The 23725-nt window shown below is 38.9% G+C and overlaps 2 protein-coding genes across 3 annotated transcripts; one reads left to right on the forward strand and one right to left on the reverse strand.

Annotated features, from left to right (window-relative positions):
• Positions 1–442: 442 nt before the first annotated feature.
• RB195_005032 (uncharacterized protein) lies at positions 443–10128 on the forward strand (the record flags this gene model as incomplete). Its single annotated transcript, XM_064177306.1, has 6 exons — positions 443–536; positions 1615–2197; positions 2253–2387; positions 6198–6273; positions 6495–6585; positions 10100–10128. 6 exons carry the CDS (start codon positions 443–445, stop codon positions 10126–10128), a joined length of 1008 nt encoding a protein of 335 aa, XP_064034431.1.
• On the reverse strand, positions 6175–12090 carry RB195_005033 (uncharacterized protein; the record flags this gene model as incomplete). Of its 2 annotated transcripts, XM_064177307.1 has the most annotated exons (13): positions 6175–6228; positions 6311–6382; positions 6441–6500; positions 6559–6616; positions 7099–7210; positions 7283–7428; positions 8308–8422; positions 8506–8622; positions 9256–9332; positions 9393–9535; positions 9846–9984; positions 10113–10268; positions 12035–12090. In XM_064177307.1, 13 exons carry the CDS (start codon positions 12088–12090, stop codon positions 6175–6177), a joined length of 1305 nt encoding a protein of 434 aa, XP_064034432.1. The 2 variants fall into 2 exon arrangements, with proteins under 2 accessions (XP_064034432.1, XP_064034433.1); XM_064177308.1 differs by lacking the exons at positions 6175–6228; positions 6311–6382; positions 6441–6500; positions 6559–6616 and having other exon boundaries at positions 7095–7210.
• Between the last annotated feature and the right edge of the window lie 11635 nt (positions 12091–23725).

A 23725-nucleotide genomic window follows, 5' to 3' on the forward strand; every position in this document is an offset into this window, starting at 1 on the left:
ACGAGTGAGTACAAACGTTACGTGCATACGAAATAGACCTTACAACATTCTGCGATTACCTTTACGACCACATGCTAGTGTTGCGTTGGTGGGATCGTTCGGGTGTCTGGAATAAATTAATATTGTCCAATCTGTGTGTCTGGAATGTATCAGTGTTGTCCAATAATCATGATCCTTTTTAGGGTTTCTCTCTAAAGTGCGAAGTCAAATATAATACTTCTGTCATCATGGTTTCATAGTTTTGAACTTAGAGCGCCCCTCAGGGCCAAAAGGGAATGTAATCATATTTTTGCGGCTAAGCGAATTTAACAACTATGTGCGGCTGAGGAAATTGGCGAAACAGGAAGAGCAAGCAAGCTTCGTAACCGGTTCAAGGAGTACCTAGATGGGCTTGTATAATTGAAATCGTCGACCCCTGGAGGTCCTTATTGCAGAGAGTGTCATGGACGTCACTATCTCGGCACCCGAATCCGACGTTCTGGTGCGAAAAACCTTGGAAGCGTTGTACATAAAAGCCAAAAGTCCAACCATGAATTGTAAGAAGCATGCATCGCCGTGACCAACAAGTTGGCGCTGTTTCAAGACTTATGCGATTTTTGACCTATGGGGTCACACGCAAGGGGCATCGTTGTTAGTTACTATTAGCTGTGCAACTCTAACAACTGATGATCCGCTAACATCGTAGCTTAACGGCCATCAAGGTGAGCGCTATTGTGGTCTGCGGGTGTTGCCTTCGAGCAATCTCCTTTCTAAGTCATATCTTGGGGTGTATCGAGGCGTTTGAGAAGATAGATTACATGTGTCTTTGATTTTCCATTTGATTTTTTTTTGATTTTCTGAAGAAGTCGATGACGCCGAAACGTCAGCCAGAATAAAAGTGAATAACAATCTTGGTTCTTTATGTTCTCCTGTTATGCCAACGAGGTTTGGGTGAAACTTTATTATCGGCTTGACGTTAAGACAAACTCGTCTTTATCAAAGGCCTAAAAATGGTTCGAGGTCTTTGATGTTATGGATTTTCAATCAAACTCCTATCTCTAAACAAGAAAACACAAATACTCTTCCCAATGCCGAGGTTTCAAGAAGAGGGGACTTGGAAAATTTTGGTTCTGCTCAATCGAAGTAGTGATTCAACTGTACAATGCCAAGATTCAAAGAATGTCGAACTTGGGACTTAATGTAATCCTCTGAGCAAATTGAAGGTTGACTTTCTATTTTAAATTTCGCGAGTGTATTGATTCGGAAAAACTTTTTTATTGGTTAGTTATACTGTCATTGACATCTGCGTCAAATTTCACATAACTATTAGGGTGTTCAGAAAGCATCTGCCGAAAATTTCACAGTAGCGCAGAATTTTTTTTAAGATGTTCTGGAAATTCCCGTTTTAAATATCTTATATAACGACACTACCGCTTGTATACACATAACATATCTGGCTCCCTCTTCCCTACCTATTTCGTCCTATAATGTGACGTTTTGTAAAATATAGTTCTATATTTGTATGTATAACGTTCCACCCATATTCCACACGTACTCTACGAGTTCGAATCTGGCCACCCGCTGCAGAAGCCCCTTCTGAGCGGTCTGTGTGCGCCTGGTTCCAGCGCTTTAAAGCCGGAAAGAAGAAACTCGAAGTTGAGTCTCGCTTTATTCGACCGACTGCAATATCGTTCGACGAACTGAAGAATCTGGCGGAGCAGCATCCATATGCAAGTGCGCGGTATTTTGCTGCCAGTCTTGGCTGTTCGCTGTCCACCGTGAGCAATGGACTGCGATCTCTCGGAATGGTGAAAAAGCTCGGTCAGTGGCTCCCACATGCATTGAGCGCCGGCAACCGTCAAAGACACCTGAACATCTGCACTCAGCTGCTCTCCAGAAACCGCAGATTCGACTGGCTGAACACCATTGTCAATGGAGATGAAAAATGGGTCCTCTACGTCAGCCACACCCACAAACGTGCGTGGTGCGCTGGCGATGAAGTGTCGGGTCCTTTCGTGAAAGGTAAAATCCATGAGAAGAAGGTCATGATGAGCGTCTGGTGGAGAGTTCATGGAATCTACCGTTTTGAACTACTGCCGGACAAAGACTGGGCGACAAGATCTGCAAGGAGCACCCGAAGCTCGACAACTTTCGCCTGCTGCACGATAACGCGCGCCCTCACATCGCGAAGAAGACTTCACAGACAATTCTGGAGCTCGTATGGGAAGTTCTAACGCACCGCACAGTAACCGTACAGTCCGGACCTGCCCCAGGCGACTACCACCTCTTCCGATCTCTTCAGCATCACCTGGAAGCGAAGCGATGATCGTGACCACCTCGAAAATGACTATCGGGCTTTCTTCGCCTCCAAGTCGTCGGAGTTCTAAGCCAGAGGAATCCGTGATCTTGTGAGACGTTGGCAGAATGTTGTCGATGTTGATGGAAATTATTTCGTCGAATAATAAAATGTTGTTGAAAAGTTGTGTTGTTTTGAAATCTTGCCGTATTTCGGCAGATACTTTCCGAATACCCTAATACCTCCATTGGTCTCATTGTAACGGTTGCTTTTTTGTAAACGCTGTAAAGTTGTCTTAGCCGCAAACATACGAACATACATTTCGTGTTGGCTTTGAAGCTCATTCATAGTTTAAAAACTATGAAGCTAGAAATGAATTTGGCGATTTTTTACAATGTCTGACTCCATTGAGCGAAGGAGTTGCTCTGCGTTTTCCGTGCGGAATGAAATTACTGCTGGAGAAACGTTTATGATGTTGGAGAGGTCCTTTGGTGATCGGCGAAAAAACGTGAACAAGAACCGAAGAAAACTCCGCGGAAGTCCTCAAAAATCAATGTCATATTAACAAATTTCTTCGATTATCGTGGTGAGGTGCACTATGAGTTCCTTCCACTAGGCCACTCTTAACACTGAATATTATCTGAGTGCTATGCATCCTTGATGTGGAGCTATTCGCAAAAAAGGTCAGATTTATGGCAAGAAAACTCTAGGTTTTGCACAACGACAACTCTCACACTACATTGATTGTTGGTGATCATTTGATCAAAAACTTGACCCACATAGTTGCACAATCACCGTATTTGCCTGATTGGGCTTCGCTTAACTTCCGGCTATTCATCCTGAACTAAAAAGACCAACCCGGTACACCATTTCGTGTCCATAGATGAGATTCAAAGTGAATCACTGCTTGAACTGAAGGCCATTAGGCAAATCGAGTTTAACAACTGTTTTGAGAATTTGAAAAAAACGTAAGGATAAGTGTATTTTGTCGGAGAGGGATTACCTTGAAGGGGTCGCAATCGATTTGGAAGAATAAACAATGTTTACAAGACTTACAAAAAAAAAACCACCTTTCAATTTGATCACAGTAGTATACCTCTACACTTCTGAGATTCACTTTAGCTATCCTGAGTAAATGTCGGATAATCCAGCGACCTTCCGGTCAGATAAAGGCTTTTTACGAGCAGACCTATAAACACTAGAATGCACGGAGTGAATGATCACAGGGATAGGAGTGCAGGCGAAATCTTTCCAAGCTGGAAAATGGAAAGATCGAATTGTCGTGTGATTTTATGAGGACCTCAGAACCAAAGTGGATTTTCACGTAAACGAACCATTGCCTTGCAGGATCCCTTTTCAAATATATAATCCTTTCTTTTCGATAGTTCGTTTTCATTGTTCCTGTCTCTTGACAACTATAACATGACATCGTTAACACGTTGCTCAAAAATTTCAATTTTTTCAATTTCGAGCAGCTCACAGCGGTGAGCAGAATACAGAGTATAATGATGACGGCACAAGAATGAGAGACATAATGGGAATGAGTATAAAATAAAGTGCACGATATTATCCTACTTGAAAGAAATATCTACTAGGAAGTCATTGGAAGCATTCTGGATTTCCGTCAGGAATCCATTCATGAATATACAGAGACGAGTGAGCAAATGGCCTTCGTAACATTTTGTGTTACGTCGTTCTGTGAGCCACATGCAGTTCCTTAACACTCTCCGGACATCAGTACTTGAGGGTACTGGATACTAGCTCGTAGATCTCATTCGCCTCGGGTGAAAATCCGCAAGAGCGCGGTGGTTCACCAGTCCGGTTAGTCGGTGAGACTGGTCAGTGTTTTCGTTTTCGGGTCCTTGCCTAGTGTATCTGAAACAACATCGAGGCTTGGCAAGAGAAATAGTTGGAGTTCGATGGGATATGCATAGGATCAAAGACCTTGAACTATTTTCAGCTCTTTGATAAGCACGAAGTTGTCGAAATGTTAGGCCATGAATAGAGTTTCAGCAAAACCACGATGGAAAAACAAGAAAACATATAACGATCGTATTTTCTGGCTGATTCGATACATTTATCCGAACTCATAAAAAAAAGCACATTAGAAAGTGCGCACAGTTCTTTTCAACAATCAACACACGTTTTGCCCGCGTATCCTCCAGCCGAAGCTCGCATTCTACTCTAAAGTACCAATTATCTGCGTCAGCAAGGCTAGTTCTTACATCTAGTAGTAGGTTCCAGACGAGATATTTTTAAGCACCACGCAAAGCCGGAAAGTGCAATACGCTTCTACAAAAGACGTATATGAAGATGAAAACTTGAATACTACGATCGCAAATATGAGTTATTTTTTATATTTTTTAACGCTGAAAAGCTTGGCATACATTGGTTCGCCGTCAGCAAAGAAAGGAATGCGGTTCATTTTCCATGTAGTCAAACAAGAACCGAAGTAGTTCCTCTTTCTCCGGCGGAGGATTGACCAGCTACATATTGTTTGAAAGTTTCAAGGTTCCGGTTGTAGGATAAGTACGGATTTCAGTTTAGAACTGCCGTAAAAGACTTTGTACAAAAGCCACCCTATTTCTGAAGAAAAAAGTAGGTGGAAAAGTATTTGACGGAATTGTATGGCGTTAAAACTTGCAAGAAACATAGGAAGTGACCTTTCTCAGGAAATATGGTTCGTGGAAAAGATATCACTTTATAGAGGTCCGTTGTAGCCCCACTGTCGATAGTTTGAAACCTCCCCAGTGCCAACCAAGCCTTTCATCCCTCCGAAGTAGATAACCAGATGATGCCAGACTTGTCCAGGAGGACAGTCACTTGATCATCGGTTGGCACCAGCAAGTCATTGTATAGGCCAACACGGGTTCCCTAACCTCGACGATTGCGAATTGCGGTAGAACGCGTTGGCGCAACACAAGTGGATTGATGTGCCAGTGACTTTATCCTTCATCCTTTTATCACTTGAACCATTTTAAAAAGGCTCTGCAGTTTTTTTTCGCAATCATTGATCAGCAAAAAAGCTAAATCAAACCTTTGCTCGGGGGTTGGGTTTTGAGTGTTTTTCGAGCCGTTTTGAATATAGTGATAAAGGATAAAGAATAAAGTCACTGGCGTATCAATCCACTTGTGTTGCGCCAACGTGTTCTACTGCAATTCGCAATCGTCGAGGTTTTGGAACGCATTTTGGCCTATAAAATGACCCAGGTGCCAGCTGATGATCAACTCAGTGTTTTTATCCTCCCAGACAAATCTATATGTACCAATTTATCGACCTCGCAGGGATGAAAGGCTTGGCTTGCACTAGGGAGGTTTCGAACCCTCGACCGTGTGGCTACAACGGATCTCTAACCGACTGAGCTACACCCGCCCAGAATATAGTGAACTGAAGCTAAAATCCAAAACTTCAAGGAACGATAGAATATAACCACAAGATAGGATACAATAAACAATATTTTTACTGAAGTTATTGAACGATGTGTTCATAAACTTTCTCACTTTCGAAATTGCTTGTTATTATTTTTTAAATTTTTGATTGGAGGATTTTTGTGGCTTTCGATTGCTCAGTAAGTAGGTTTAAAAATGTAGCAACGATGTCGTGACCCTAAAAAATTCACCTCGGTTTTACGAATATTGTAGGATGCTATGGATAAAGAAAAAAAGTGGTTTTTATAACTTCTCAACTTCCAGTCTAATATGAAAACAAATTAAGTCGATGTTTCAATAATCCACAAGTATAGAAAAGATTTATTAATTGTATGGTGGAACAGTAGAGGCAGTGTTTCAGAAAAAATCTTTTTTTCACTCATTTACCCGTTTTTAAGCATCACAATCATTAGGATATCACTGCTTGAGGTAGCCTGTTGGATAATGACATAAGATATAGTTAGTTGTTGCTATTCCAGTTGCGCTTGCACAGCCAAGTATGGAGTCAAATAACGCCACCAGTACTAAAATATGGATCGTTTAATGGACAGGGTAACCGTTGGAGTACTGTAAGTGAAAATCCTGGCTTAATTGATAATTCTTTACCGTAATATTGAAAAGTATAAAGAACGAAGGGAACATCACTCTAGATACGAGGTCTATCCGTCGACTGTGCTCCTAAAAATTGTAGTTAGACGTGATAAGGCAGGAAAGTACTATCAGTCTTGGGAACAACCTTGTACTTAATCATCCATAGTTTATTCCACCAATTGTAAGGCATTTCTTCCAGAAAATGCTGAAAAAGGCGTGCAGGGAGATAAGAACGAGGAATGAGATCTTGATTTCCTACGTACCTCTGGCTGAATTGCTGCGTAGAACGGGTGAGTCTCAGTTCGACGTGCATCTTCATTCCTGAAAAGTTCTCTGTTAGAATAACCCGGTAATCAGACACTGGATAAACTATACAGTTTATCAAAACAACTATATATATATATATATATATATATATATATATATGTATATTTTATATATATATATATACATTTTAAAGGCATCACCCCACGAATCTGGCGTGGGACGGATTCCAGGTGGAGAGTTCCGGAGTCGTATATTATGGAGACAAGGGTGATTCCGTCCATTTCCTCCTAATTGCCGTAGAAAAGGGCCCGGAAGATGCGGCGCGCTCCAATCGAACTCGTTGTGGAAAATAGCGCCCCGGAACACTCGAAGCCGTATCTTCCGAGTCGTTTTTTACGGCAATTAGGAAGAAATGAACGGAATCACCCTTCTCTCTATAGTTTACGACTACGTAAAGGCATAACCCATCTGAAATCCGCACCACCTCAGATTCGTGGGGTGAGGCCTTTAACTGTTGAAAACAATCAGGATTTTACCTGAAGAACAAATGCAAATTATGCTGGCGAGCTCTACTTGTCCGTACGGCGAGGTCTTGACGAGCTGCCCAATTCACTAGCGCGAATTCCAGTAAAGCGCCGAATATAAATGCTGTAATGCTCCACTTCAAACCTTATTATTACCTTATTGTTAAACATTTGGTATACATGAATTCACACATACCCAAACAAACACCAATCCATATGTCAATAGCTTTGGTGTAACTAACTGGAGGAAGGTTAGCGTTTACACCGGATGCCTGTGTGGTCATCGTAAGCAGCGTTGTTACTCCAAGCGTCACTCTCGCTGGTACGGAATCCTTGTCTAACCTTAAAAAGAAGTTCTTTTTACGAGATGATTCTGGTAATTCACCGCTAAACTATTACACTAACTCCGAAGTCGAATGTCATCAATTTGACATTTAAAAAGAATTTTTTATTCACATACAACAATGTAGCACGAAAAAAAAAGTAAGGCATATTTTGTTTTATATCTTGTCTGAATCAGAGCAAAGAAGAAAAACGGAAAAAAAATCCGCATCTGATTTATTCATTTTTAGGTATTTTATTTAGATATTTTTAGATTTTTTTAAAACTTTTATACAAATTATTTATTTTCTATGGGACCTGGTTTAGTCTTTTTCTAGGTGAATAAAGATCTCGAACATTTCCATTTAATTTTTTTAAATGTTAGCTAACAATTCACATTTCGAGGTCTTCATTGGAGGAGATACCCGTTTAATCCACTTTTGATAAGCTTCAGAACAGGAGCAGTTTTTCTGAGGAAAAGTTGAATACGTTTAATAAAATCAGTTCCAATCTCTCTAGTTTCAAGTGTGGGACCCTTTTTACTCGTATTTGTCTAGGATGTTCTCTTTTTTGACATTTGAATGTTTACATGGAAATAAATAAGTGATCATCCGTATACATACTGCGCAAAATCAGATTGGACGCAGCAGTTGTCATCTCATAGCCTTCTACTCCTGTATGTGGTGAGAAGATGCTTCACAATGAGACCATCATGGACTACGCATGATGATCAGGGACATTAGTTACTTTTGTGCACTGACACAGTTGCCGAAGCTACGGCTCTCATGTTTTCGTGCATGAGCCTTCTTTCGCTGGTAAAACAGATCGAACTGTATCAAAATGAGATAAGTTTGCATCCATAGAGGTCTACCATGAGCCCAAAATCCAAGATCAACTGACCAGAACGAAACCCATGACACAGCCACCAGCATAAACGAAGGTATGTAGAGTTGCAGTAGATAGTAGCTAAACTCTCTCTTCAGTTCTATGATGGTACGAAGACAGGAATAGGCACCTGAAACACAAATGTTGTAGTGAATCCATGGATTGATCTCTCTGAAGATTGTAGGGCCGACAAAAAAGATTTTTGAGCGCTACCTGTATTTGTTACCGACGTGCAGTTCCCCGTTCGCACGTCGCTAAGCAAAAAAGAAGGCAACGATTGACGAAGCCCATCTTTGATCTGGATTGGCTTCTCCGCTTTCCAGCCATATTCTGAAGTATTCCACCAATCATGCTCAATTGAATGTTATTGTTATGGAATTATTTTTGCCTTCCATTCATATTTATCGATATTAAAAATAGGATCTATCAGGAATTTGTGGTTCCAGCGTTGAGTGAGAGTGGGCTTATTTGAACACATCGTCGTAGTTTGGGGAGAATTAGGAAACTAGAGGGAAATAGTAAGGCTATGCTGCTTGCTACCTCCCGCTTTCCTCAATATTGTGATTTGTATGTCTCAGAGTTCGAAACTAACTGTGCCGCCCAAACTGGCGGCATAGGAGTGGATGAAAATCGTTGAAAACGAACACAACGGTTGCGTCCACTCTCAAGCATGGAGGAAATGTTCCAAATTTAAGAAACTGCTCCAAACTAATTTAGGTACAAGAGGACTCTCAATTTTGGAGAGCTCCTCGATTTTTTTTTCTCCCCAGATACTCCGCGTATTACTAGGAAACATCCAGAATTTACACAGCATCGTGCTATTCAGGATTCATAGTGGTTAGGTTTTTATGAGGAGATGTCCGAATCCTTAATTACATGGGAAATATTACAACAGTTTGTGGCAAGGTGCCCAGAAATGAACTCATAAAAATTTTAAATTATACAGGACAAAGAAAAACCAACCTATATCTTTTGTTGTATACGCGTACGATGCAAAATCGACTACACACGTTTGTACATCAAGCGGATAATCGGCTAATCTATAAGTGTGACTACATTATGTGATTATTCTCATAAGCGGAAAGTAGGAGCGTTCGTACTTCATTGGACAACTGAGCGTAAGCGTTAAACGGCAAGAGTACAATATTCGCGCGGTTCCGTTATACACACGAACCAGGATATTCGGTGTGTCGATGTCGTGCTTTTTTCCGTCCTTCTCGTTTTGAAAGAATGTGTCGGGTACCTGAACATTCGGGCTAGTTAAATATTTAGGGTTTTAATTTTCCTGCCTTCCTTCTCAGGCTTTCATATAACTCATACGGTCTTTGGCATGATTTTCATTCAGTAAGGCTGTTTTCGTAGTCTATTTATTTCGGTTGGTTTAACAATGGTCAACCAAAAATTACTGAGGACTTTGAGAAATGGAACTCGGACACTTCCGAAAACATGCCATTTGAGGGGTTTAATAAATATACGTGCTTGTCATAAACTTCTGAGATCTTACTTCTTCCAGGAATATGGGCAATTAATATGAATTAGCATCCCAAACTCACCCAGATCCTCTGCCCAGGTGAGAGCACAATGTGCTTCAGAGTAGGGCTACTGAAGTAGAGCCGTTCATCCACCCATTCCTCTCGAAATGTGAAATGCAGCGAATATTCCATGTTCACGTCGTCCACTTTGGATATACTCCTGAAAAAATCCTCGCTTACTTAACGGAAATAAACCGAACGGTGATATAAAACTTTCTAAAAATTGAAGTTATTCCTTGGAAAATGAAAAATGACACAAACTTGTATAATTTCAGAAAATTACCAGACCTTAAGTACATATTGACAGTGATGACCACCGGGTCAGCGTCAACATAGTCCGGCTGATTGAGTCGTCCCCGTGGTCGAACGCGCCAATCGTAATCGTTGCGTGGATTCTCCAGCAGATTCTTGATGATTCTCTGCTCCTCCAGAAGTTTTTCGTAACTGAATGGTAAGGTTAGTTGAATTTACTAATTTCTGATAACTATTTGGATATGTTATTCTTGAAAAATGGATTTTTCTCACACAGCCGTATCAGAACTGGATCAAGAAATTACGATTTTTTCTGAATATTTTACGTTGGTGTACTGTTCTCATCAAAATCTCTTTTTCGTTCTTTCCCCAGCCACATTATAGTATAACATAGCCACGCTCACAGATCGATATATTGGATCGATTAGCAGTGTCATTACTATGATCTATTGGATACAAAAAACCCCATCACCTCAGAGGACTGTATTGACCACTATCTAATTCATCTGACTAGTTGAGTCGTATACGTTTTGAACCGGAGGTACTTGGGACAAGTACTGTGAAGATGAAAGAAATCTGTTAGCTGGGTTCTCAAATGATGTGTACCAGAATTATGGAAATTTTTTGAAAACCCCAACACCCTCTGTTAAATTTTATTCTCTTAGGTGGCTCCTGTTGCATAAATTGGCATATCTGATAGCAATAAAACCACATCACCGAATTAGTTGCGCCTCAAACTTTAGCTTAAAGCGCAACCAATTCGGTCATGTGGTTAAACTTTACTTTACTTGAACAAAACCTGCAGTAGTTTCAGTAAATTGGTTAAGAGCGGTGTTTGGGGATAAAAAAGGATGAAGTGTCCGGCGTTTATCAATCTGCGTGGGATGTGCCGTGGAGTTCACTTGAAATCACAACCGTTTGAGGCTCACGGAAAACGTAAATAGGCTGTACGATGCCACGGGAAGGCCATCCAATGTATCAACTGAGTGGTTTTATCTAAATCGGTCGTAAATTGGTACCAAACAAGTTTTGGTACCAATTTGCGGACCCCGAAGGGATGAAGGGATGAAGGGAAAGGCACCCTTACGGCTTCGATCTACATATCCACCGTGCGTCCACAATGGACGTCTTACCGACTACGCTACATCCACCCAATACTGTACACCCAATACTTTCTAGCACGGCAGATTCTATGCTATCATCTATAAGCTCTTGAAGTTTATAGTTCTGCTTTTTTTGCTGAGGTGTACCGGTGGTGATTGCTGACTACGGTGTTTACATCCGATCGTTGTTTTCTTAAAGGCATCACCCCACGAATCTGAGGTGGTACAGATTTCAGGTGGAGTATTCGTATACGGGATAGTAGATTATGAAGAGATGGATGATTCCGTCCATTTCTTCCTAATTGCCGTAAAAACGGCCCGGAAAATACGGCTTCGAGCGTTCTGACGCGCTCCAATCGAACTCCTTGTAGAAAATGGTGCGCCGGAACGCTCGAAGCCGTATCTTTCGGGCCGTTTTTTACGACAATTAGGTAGAAATGGGCGGAATCATCCATCTCTTCATAATCTACTACCCGTATACGAATACTCCACCTGAAATCCGTACCACCTCAGATTCGTGGGGTGATGCCCTTAACGTAGCCCTTTTGGACTCATCATTGCTGCTTCTAAATGAGTTCACGTGATTTGCTTTGGGTTTCGTAGAATCGGCGTAGATTGCGTCATATGAGTCTGTATTGGACGAAAGTGCAAGATAAAAATTGGAAAATCCTTTGAATCGTGGAGATAATCGTCTTCAGTAGGGGCGAGACTATCCGGAGAAATGCAAATATCCACGAGTTGATGGCAGACACAAAAACTCATAAAAGCTCCTCAAGAGGAATTTTGAAGAAAATTATGATAAATTTCCATCCAGAAGCGTTCGATACGAAGGACGTTTTGAATCAGAAGACTTACGTGTGTTCGTTAGCCAATGCAAGATTCAGCACGAATGGGAATAACGCACACAACATTCTTCTGTGTCACATAAGTGCGAGAATCCTACAATGCGGGAAATCAAAGTAATAATAGGTGGATGTGTATGAACCGCGGAAAAAAAATCGAGAAAAACCTCATAAAAATGAGTAAAAACTATTGCGGTTGTTCAACGTTCGAGGATTTAGAACACAGAAAAAACAGCCAAAGCAGAGATAAAAACGATCGTGTAGTTTGGCTGATAAAGTGCTGTGTAAAGTGTCTGGCGTTAATCAATCCGCTTGGGATTTTTGATTGATAGATCCTTCATTTTACCACTTAAAAGATGCCGAATTAAAAAAACGATAATCTCTGCTTTTATTAGTTGACAAATGAACTTTTTTTGTCCTTCGCTTATGTTAATTTATATTGTAATTAATGTAGTTATAGTTAATTATTATAGTCAATTTATATTGTGTACTCATTAGTTCGACATTCTTTCCATTTTGATGTTTTTTAAGTTCGATATATGCTAATTTTTTAGGAAAAAATTCTCCATTAATTTATTACTGTTCTACTATTCTTTAAAGTTCAACATTTATATGTATGCGTAGCTGCTGATAACCCCGCTAAATAATTTTTCTTCCTTATAAAATCTGTGGTAAAGAAAAAAGCAAATGATATAAAATTATTTGAAAAATCTACGAAACTAACTAACTAACTCTTACGTTTGTCAGCACGAATCCCTTCTCCACACCGCTTTCCAATGAATTTTTTTTTCCAAAATAATTTTTATGCATAAATCCCTTCGTTCCCTCTGCTCTCATTATTCATACAAATCAGTGCTTGGTAACGTTATCGAAAAATTCAATTTGATAGGGCAAATGAAGTAAAAATTATGAGTTCAATAACAATAACAGTTTTCTCAGAAATCTACTTATCTTAAAGTATCTAAAATCAACACGATTTTCTTTTTTCCAACAAAATTAACCGGATCGCATTTACGTCATATGATCGTTTTTCCTTTATTCTGAAGTGTATGCATTTACCGTCTACGTTCGCTACTTTTTCCCCTATGGTGTCACTGAGAATTCCAAACCCTGTTGGAAATAATTCTCAAAGAAAGGGAATCAGAGATGTATATAGTATGAAAGAACTTTCTGAGAAGAAATAATTCAAAGTCATTCGAACATGAAACGATGATGTCGGTGGAAGCACGGAAGGTAGTCGTTCTTTCAGCAAAAACATGGATTTAAGAGAAGGAATGAGGGCAAAAAGGATTTTTCGCGGTTAGACTTCTCCGGACGAGAATGAGAAATTAGCTGATGATTTTCTATTTGAGTTTCAAGAGACAACAATTTCTTAAAAAATAGACGGTGATAGCTGCGAGGAGACAAGAAGACGAGACCCGTTGAAATAGACGTTCCCACGGCAAAAGCATGTGATTGTGAGTTATATGGCCGAAAATATTTTGCTGGAGTGGAAAAAAAATGAAGAAAGCGATCGAGTCAGTAATATCGTTGTTTGCTGTTCGTGGTAGTGAGAAGTGTTTTGGCACGCTAAATTACACCAGACATCCGTTGTCTGGATGGAGCGCTAAGCAGATACTCGAACAGCACTTATGATCTGCGATAATGGTTTTGTCCTCTCTTTCGTCGTCCGAGATTCACCGTTCATTATTACTGGGCGGGAAAATTCACGGAACAAAAGAAAGACAACAAGATGAATGCCGTCGCCAACGTCACTTCCTCCAAAAAAAAAGAAACCCGAAAACGTTTGTTTTGATGTAGAAAAAAATGACATCAATGCGGAAAGAACAGCTATTTGTCGGCAATTTGGTGATTGACAACTTCGAATGGATTCTTAGTGACTTGCTAGGTCCCCGACAATAATTGCACCTTCAATTTGCTCAAAGGTTGCCACCGCAGCGGCGTAGTAGCACAAAGGAAACGTCTGAACTGAAATCCAAACACGTTGCCGAGGATCTTATCCGCTCGGGCTCCAAATTCAAACACTTTTCTGTGATAAGCTTAGCTTCTCCGCACTATCCGATAATTTCTTGGTCCTTAGTTTTCTGTTTTCCTCACGTCGTTCATCGCTTCCCTTAAAAAAAGTGGGAAGTCTTCCTTCGTCAATGAGTCCGATCGTTAGCAGCAGTGAAATCACTGAGATTTTCGGTCGTCGTGGCCTTGTAATTTTTTATTTCTCCGCATGCATTCTTCAAGCAATCCAGACAAAGAGGTTTCGCATCAAGCGTCCAGCAGCAAGAGCTCTAAATTTCTAAATGACCACCATTTTCTGGTTAATCTGTTTACGTGATGAGCTACATGTAAGCAAAGGAGCAGTACGTATTTTGACCAAACGACCGCGACGTGGTCACTTAGGGAGGAAAAGAGGGGAAGAAGATGTGAACTAATGCAGATGCGGCTGTGAAGAAGGACATAAGTACATATTGACAACGATATCTACTTGGCTACGTGCAAGTAGGCTATTCAAATGAACGTTCGAATGAATTCGAAAACTGTTGCACGTTCGTAAAAAGAAGAAGAAAAAGAAGCTAAATCATTATAAGAACTGTAAAAACAATCGAAAAGTCAAAAAAAATACATTTTTTCTTTGGAATCGAATCTATTTGAGTCAAAAATCCTCCTTCAGTTAGCGAGAATGAACAAACTAAAAAGCATTCAAATAATTCTTCTTTTCCGAAGAAAGAGTACAGTAAACCCCGGAAATTAAAGCATGTAGTGCGCGATTATTCAGAATCCTTCTAAAAATTCCTTGAAAGAATTCTTGAAAATTGTGGAAAAGTGTTATTAGCTACCAGTTGAATGCAAGGACGTTGACAAGTGGCCATGCTGACGTGCTCTAAAAGGGGGCGGAGCCACAAGTTCACATCTCGGGTTTCACGTTTGAGACCGTAGTTCACCAAAGAATTAAACGACCACACGACTGAAAGGGGAAAGAAGAGAACAAATAACAAATACTTTTTGAATAGGTTCTATTTTTGGTTGTTCATTGTTAAATGGCTTGTTTTGTGCTTATAAGTGTTCAAGATTTGTGTAAACAGCCTAAAAAAACAACGAAAAGAAGCAGATTTGGGAGGGAAAGTTATTTTTCATGGATTCATACAGTTTTAAAGCATTCAACATACGTCATATAGAGCATATACGGAGCGTAGCTACATTTAGTTCTAAACGGAATCACCCCCACAATGTTTTATTAAGATTTTATGCAACGGAATCACATTTAAAAGTGCTTTTTTTGCTTAAAAGCTTACTTGAACTACATATTTTCTGGAATTCATCCACACTTGAGCAAGAAAGAAAGAACCCGTAGAGTTCCTGAAAATGATTTCCTCAAGTGCTTTTTTATAATTGACATCGCTTCACTGCATTAATTCGTTAGCTTGATTTTTTCTATCCACGTATTGACACGAACTGGAACAAATTAGCACACTTAAGGCTGCAGTGCAACGAAATGTTGCCTAGATGTGTACGAGTCTCCATACATTTTATCTGATTTTTTTAAGGACTCTTTCCATGATCATTTTATCCCCGCACTTTACTTTGACTTTAAACAGAGAGTGCTTAAAAAAGTCAACTCAGCAAATTGTAGAACTCCTACATGAACATGAAATACTAATATTTTGGAAAATATTAAAGATAGAGTTATGTATATGTTGTAAAATTGTATCTCGCGAAAAATAACAGACTGAGATGGATTTTCTGGTGATCCATGACTTTGGAATATGTATGTGGTTGAAACTAGATTACACCCAAACTTAATAGGAGTCAAAATTTTTCAAATGTTAGAATCTCTTTCTGAAAAAAGTGAAATTTTCACTATTTTTAGGAGCTATTGAATTAGTTATTGTGCGTTTAAGAACTTCATTCGCTATTCAAATTGTTGCAAAGGACACATTGGATAGAAAATAGCAGTAGAAGTGAGGAGAATTACTTTTTAAAAGAGACACTAGTCTTGTTTCGAACTTAAAAGCAGAAAACTCGATGAAATCTCCATTAAAGTTCAATAAAATTCAGTTTAATAAGGGAGTGTTACAGCATCAGAGCTTCTAGAAACATCCGGGCCCAACTTTATGCTGCTGCTTTTATTGTTATGAGAAATCCTGCGAAGTAGCCAAAAAATATCGTGAAGAGGTCGTTTTTTGAGAGGTTTACAATGAAATGACGTACATGAAGCGATATATGTATATGATATGTATAGCGATATGTATGTGTATTATTTTATGCAACTATTTCAATACTATGCTTCTTAATTCACAAAAAGCTGAGTTCGCCACAGCTTTCGAGTTAAGAGCTCGCCACAGAGTGAATCGCAATTTTACACAACAAATAAAATTGCATAAATGTGTTTAAAAAACGACAAACGAACAATTTCCTGTGCTTTGCTCTAACAATTTTTGATGTTCTGACCAAATGTGAAAGTTTGAGTGTCTAAACACTTTTTCAACTATTACCTTAGGCTATGTTAGGTTTAAAATATTGCTTTTTAGCGCATATTTGGCGTCATTTTGCTCTTTTCTGAACGATATGGTAGTTTTAGATAGATTTCAGAAAGAGGAATCTAGTGATATATAAATTGTTCTTGAATTCATATTTTATGACAAGCGACTGTGGCCGCTGGATATATATGCATGCACTTGGACGGTCAATTTCTTTGACTCGAAGAGTAGGCTCTGTTCTAAAAGGAGTTTACGTGGACTTTGGCGAAGTGGTAGTTGTGGAGAATCTACGGTAGAATAAAATATTAATGCCGCTTTTGTGGAGAATTTTGAAATTGGCGTGAAAAGTCCATCCGAACAACTCAGTAGATTTGTACTTGTTGTGTACTTGTTTATAAAATTACGTGTTGTTTACTACCTTATCAAGTTCAATTATTATTATTCATTATTAAATTTTGATCTTCGTATTGAATTGGTTGAATTAAAAATAAATAAATAAATAAATTAAGAAAAGCAGGATAAAACTAGAAGGAAATTGGAAAACTGAGGACACTTCCATCTATATGGTTTTTCTGAAAATTCAATTAAGCAGAATTTAGAAAACAATAAATTGTGAATTTGTTTGATGACCCAATAATTAGATCTGATTATCGTAAATGAGAAAAAAAAGCATTTGAGATGTTCAGTATATATTCAAGCAAATCATTTATATTTCTAAGTCACACTAATGAAGCCTTTTTGCACTGAGATACCGTTCAGGAAACGCATCAACAAATCCAGTATAAAGCACTAAACTAAGCGCTTCCTCATGAACGCTAGCTGCAAAAATTGTGATTTGTTTCGAAATTAGGGAACTTCTAAGGAAGAGGGTCCGTAGAGTTTTCTAAGGGGAGTTTTTTTATACAACGTTTTGTTTTTCTCTCTAATTTTGGAAATTGCTACAGAAGACGTCGGCTGTAGATCCATGAAACCTAAGTTTTTACGCAAGTGATCGGACATAATAATAGTGTAATAGAAGCCTGTCACGTCGTTAAGATGAAATCAAGAGACGTAAGTGGTGACATGTTGGAAAGTTACGTGCCGAATGTGCCTTGCACTTTCTTTGACATATCCTGAATTGAAGGTTAAAGCAATTCCATTAGGAGTAGATTCCCGACCCGATAATGTTCCTTGTTCAAGAATATTCTTTGGTCAAAAAGCTTGCCGAATTAAAGGGGAAATCGTGAGCTGCTCTGCCACTGGCGTAATACTCCACTAAACAAACAAACAGAGGTAGGACCAATCGGCATTAGTAATTGCGCAAGTGACGTTAGTTGCTGAAAAAAAAATGGATTTCTGAATTTTCTCCACCTTTGCGATTATGTATTAGACTGAGCAAAAAACGCAAATAAGTTGAAAAAAAACAATTAGAGTTCAAGTTTTTCCGAATAAATGAAAAGAGAAAATCGGAAGTTCATCCAGTCATTCGGAAAGTGAAAATGTGTACACGTCCAGTTGATCTCTTAAATAAATCACTTAGAGAACTATTAACCAGATTTTTTATTTCGCTAATTAATAATAATTGATAATTGATAATTTGATATTTCCTCTCTAAGAGCGCTAGGGTCATGATATTTTGATTCCAAAGCGGTTCATACAACACTTCATCGCAGCCGTAAGCGGCGCTCATTTCACTGAAGCGCACAATTTTTGGAATATAAAGAAGTTTGTGTAAATGTGATAGCTTCTTTTGAAGCCGAATCTCGTAACAAGTCTGATATTCATTCCTTTCCACTAGTATTGGGTGTATCCAGAAATTCAGCAAAGTAGCTTGGATCCTAACTAATATATAGGAAAAAGGATAGTTTCCGGCGTTAATCAATCCGCTTGGGATGCGCCCCCCCACTCGCGTTCACTTCAATTCAGAATCGTTTAGAGTTAAGAACATGTAACTGGCCTATACAGTGACTAGAGGGGTCTTAACGCCAAGCACCTTATCCTTTTTATCACTTATCCATGCTTTCAAACAAATTCTAATAGGAGAATAAACGAAAACAAAAACTGTGTGTGATTGTGTAGACCAATTAATAGGTCCGCTTAGCACTTTTAGCACTAGTGACGTACACATGTGTATGTACGTCATGGAGCGGACTTTTGGTACAGAGACGTGCGCCTGGGGGTTCTGGGGGTTAAACGAAGAGCAGCAACATTTTTGTGCTGCATCCATTTCTGCTCAATATCAAAAGATTTTTTTTAAAACATTTTCTTCTGCTCAATATCAAAAGGTTTTTTTCTAGCAAAACTTTCTGTACGTAGCTCTGGATGATTGAAATTGAGTAGAATTAATTTCATCGAAGCCTAACCGAAAAACCGACGAGTATTTGGGAAAAGAAGTTTTTTTTTTTCTAGATACAAATACCACAATTAATCAAGTGAAATGCTGCTAATAAAAAGGATGCAAATATTCCAGCAAGACGTCACGTGACCAATCGAACACAAAGAAACTGTTGCTATTTGTGGAAAGCGAATTGTAGCCACTGGCTCCAATATTTCGAATCCAATAATACAATCCTCCCATGTGCAGTTTATGTACAGGCAACACTCCCCCCGGGATGGAGACTCCAAGCTAATAGGCGCAAAAGAACAAATCTTTGAATAACCTAATTGTTTATTTAATGAGGGTAAAAGTAAATTTAATAAATGTATTATAATATAATATTCCTGTATTGTATTGTAAAAATTTATTAGTCGAATAGCGTCAGTGTTGCGCCGATTCACTCTTTATTTTCATTTCCTATAATTGCGGAAATAACGCCGGTATTATGAGCCGCAAAAGTCTCTTTTTCCGTGAATACTGCTAACGAATATCTGCAATATCCGCGTATAATGTATGCATAAAAAAAGGGTTATTAAGTATTTGTCTAGAACGTTTAAAAGAGGATATGGTATATAAGTCATATGCGAACTTTTAATTATTTTAATTCTTTTTTTGGAATTTTTTTTTCCGTTTGGTGTGTCAAACAGAAAAAATGTATCTCACCAATAGATAACGTTTAAAAAAAACTTCTGCACATCCTCGAGTTTTCCGAGTAGCCACGCTGGATGTAGTTTTATTGGAAATTTCATAGAAATATTCGTATTATTACGTTCACTGGGAAATAACGTTGTTCAAATTATTTATTCATCTAGACTCGTTCACAGAACAGCTGACAAGTACATATACTAAATTTTTACAGCTTATGTGAACCTGGCTTAGTTCTGAAAAACTTTGGCGTCTACTAATCTTTTTATAATGCTATGGAAATTATAAGGAGTCTAAATTCAAAGAATAGGTAGCGAAATGGGCTCATTTCCTTTGATAACGATAATATTTGAAAATTAAATACGTCATCCTTGGGGAATGAATAGAAATGGACTTTGCTGCTAGATCATATATGTACATATATATGATTTTATGAAATTTCCTACATATATGATTTTATGAAAGGTTTGGAGTGATTGAAGGGGTGTTACCTAACACGACAACTTGCGTGACAACATGTGCTAAGCCATATTAAAATATTTTTATTATGATTTCCTTGCAGGGAGAATGTTAAAGGAATCACCCCACGAATCTGAGGTGCTACGGATTTCAGACGGAGTATTCGTATACGGGATAGTAGATTATGGAGAGGGGTGTGATTCCGTCCATTTTTCCCTAATTGCCGTAAAAAACGGCCCGGAATATGCGACGCGTGCACAAGGCTGGCGCGCTCCAAACGAACTCCTTGTTCAAAATAGCGCGCCGGAACGCCTGAAGCCGTATTTTCCGGACTGTTTTTTACGGCAATCAGAAGAAATGGAAGGAATCACTTTTCTCTACGATCCCGTATACGAATACTCCGCCTGAAATCCGTAGCACCTCAGCTTCGTGAGGTGATGCCTTTAATGTGCTTCCTTCTAGATGCTCCTTTGACGCACAACATTTGCATTAATATTATTACTAAGTGTGCAAGGTTTCGATTTTTCAATATGGAAATAAAAATTTCTGGATTTGCTGAGAAACTGCTAAGAATCAACGAACTTTCGGGAAATAGATGTTCAACAAATGTTAATCTTATGGTTTTCTCCCCGGATGACGTAAAGCCTCGATGATGGTGTTTGAAAAAAAAATCATGTTCCAGCATTTTCAATTACTTTGCAAGAATAGAACACATTATCATCTTTTTTCCATTAGGGTGATCGTAAAACCATTTCAAATAGGAGACTTTGATGGATATCCTAGACTGCTGGGGTTTGGATAACTTTCTGGATGGGATTGCTCTGGCTCAGCAAAACATTTGAAACAAAAATAGTGTGACTTCACAAATTACAATCTAAGTTATTTCATTGTGATATTCTGAATACCACTGAAGGCTTCGGGCTTTTTGAGAACGTCTTCTAGCGAATCCATACTACAGTGATAACAATAGAGCAAACTTCTATTACTGAGGAGGATGAGGAGGCAAGTGAACCTGGTCGACGGTCACATTGAGTCGGATTTTTTTGGACAGTGAAAATGGATTGTGCTTAAATTTTTATTTACAAATTCTAGATTTGGCCATAAACGTTAAAAGCCAATACGCGTTCATGAACCTCAACGATTTCGAATCACAGTCAACAACGTTGATACTTCACAAGCGGATTGATACGGTAGATAGTTCACGTGCTTACACTCGAAATGCTTGAATTCTTTGTCTTCTGTGTTGAGGACTAAACCTGCGCATCATTTTGGGACTAAATCGAACTGCATTCAGCATCACTCGGACGCAAAATAAAAACGAAAGTTGGACACGAAAAGTCAAGTAGCGGACTTCCAGCACGTTCAATATCGCACGGAAATTTGCATTTAAATCCCGAACCTTGAACTGTAGGCAACGCGGAAAATTAAGTGGCCATCTTTACCTGGTTTTATTGGAACATTTTCAAGAAGATGTTGCACGAAGAGGGGAATAATTAATGCCGTGGCTCGAATGTTTTTTTTCGGGGAGAGAACTGCATAAATGGTTGAGCCCGCAGTAAAACAGACTGCTTTTATTGAAGTTTTAATGAGCAGAATAGTCATATGGAATAGGGTAAAACAGGCATTTTATGCAGTCTCATTTCTTTCGTTTTAACGTCCACGGAAAATGCGTGTCAACATCTTTGAAGCAACCTATATTTAGAGAATAAGAAACCACATGCTCTCTGCACGAAGGTGCTCATCAAAGTGCTTTTTTGAACGAAGACAAGCGAATTGGTGGTTCTCTACGCTTCCAGAATTCAAGATTTCTACAGCTGCTATTCAGCTGTGGAAAGATGGGATGGTTGTTGGAACTAATGCCTTTTTTTAAAATAAAGAACTTTAGCGTCCAAATCAGAGCAGATTCTGAGGGGTGGAGAATCCCTATCCTTGATTACACACTATTGTTAACTTGCAGTGTGGACAACGGAAGCTAGTCCTTGCAGTAAATAGCCAATTTTTTGACCAAAATGCTAAGATTCGTGTGACCGACGGTTATTAAATCCTGCTTAGTTTCGGATGTTAGAACTACGATGTGTACAATTAGCGGGTATTCCTTCTTTGTCTAAAACAATTCTCAAAGATACCGTCATATGCTGTAAGAAAAGAGGTTTATGTTTATATGGCATCTTGTGATTTTTTTCTGATTTCGCAGCCGAAAAACAAACTGCGTCCCCGGATTAGGTCCTGAATTATCCTCCACAGAAAGTTAGTAGATACATAATGCCATGAAATAAATTGTGCCTCAGCAAGAGAGCTATGTTTAAATTATACGCCATTGCTTCCTCGTTAGGTGTGTAGACATTAACAATTTCACATCCCCCTTTTCTCTTATTAAAGGATAAAGGATAAAATCACCGGCGTATCAATCCATTTCGGATTCGCCAACGCGTTTTACTGCAATTCGTAATCGTTGAGGTTTGGAACGCGTCTTGGCCTATACGATGACTTCCCGGGCCAGCCGATGATCAAACCAGTGTTTATATCCTCTCAGACAAGTTCTTTGCCAACTTATCGACCCCAAAGGGGTGAAAGGTTTGGTTTGCACTGGGGCGGTTTCGAACCATCGATCATGTTGCCAGAACGGACTGTGTCACACTCACCCTTTCTCTAATTGTGATTAGTTACATAATTGCCCGAGAACACAACACGGGAAGACATACATATAACGTTCGTCTATTGTAGGAATCCATGACGAATTTTTTTTTCTGGCCTTGTCATCTCGACTCGGATAGTCTCTGGAAAAGTGCGATTTGCTATCACTTCACCTTTTTATTATCTTTCTTTATTAACAGCGCAAAGTTTCGGTGGTATCGCCTTAATCAGAGCTTTGGAGATTAAAAAAATAATGTTTATCCTTTTAACCGCCTTATCGTTCTACAGAAAACATCCAAACGACCGGGAAAACTCAGAGAACAACGCATCGACTACTGCATACCTCGTTTACTATAGAGAAACAATCGTTTCAGGAAATCTTTGCGGGATATTTTTTGGGATGTTTGCTCACGCATGATGGCTGATGATTCCCCATGTACGTAATTACAGAAGTGAAACGTTATCGAGCGGTAAACGATGTTTTTTTTGTAGTGCCCGTGTTCGACTGTCTTTGATGTCCATTTTAAAATATAAAATCAAATCGGGCATTGCTATTCTAACGGTATAAATATGAATTTCTAACTAGTTACTTCATCGTTACTGTAAGCAGAAAGAAGAACCCGTTTATATCAAATAAAGAAATGAAATTAACAAAGAAAAAACTGAGAAACAAAGAAACTTGAAGAAAACTGACAAGCGAATTTCACTTTTGCTGGAATACGATTACTAGTACGGGATCCCCCTTAAACAAACAGCATCAAATGTCCACGATGATGGCATGCAATTAGATGCGCACGCTGTTTTCAGGGGATCACTCAGGAAAACAAGTTGAGTTCTTCGAATTCGGATAATTTTTATAGTGGACCATGCACTTACGAACTAACGTTGTATAACCTATTCTTTTTTTCTGTCTGAAAATATTTGAGATTCTCATTTAGAACTATTTGAAATCAGGAAAAGGTTCTAGCTTTTCTGATGGAACAAACTTAGAGATCCACTTTCATTTCTATTCTATTCTTTTTTATTTTATTTTCTTTTTTTCAGTTTTATTTTTTAAATTTTATTCCTTTAATTGAAGAATGTGTTACAAGTGAAAAGTCGATTAGCGCCAAAGGGGAGTGAATGCATTTTGGGTAGG

Source organism: Necator americanus, chromosome I, assembly GCF_031761385.1.
Source record: "Necator americanus strain Aroian chromosome I, whole genome shotgun sequence".
NCBI lineage: Eukaryota > Metazoa > Nematoda > Chromadorea > Rhabditida > Ancylostomatidae > Necator > Necator americanus.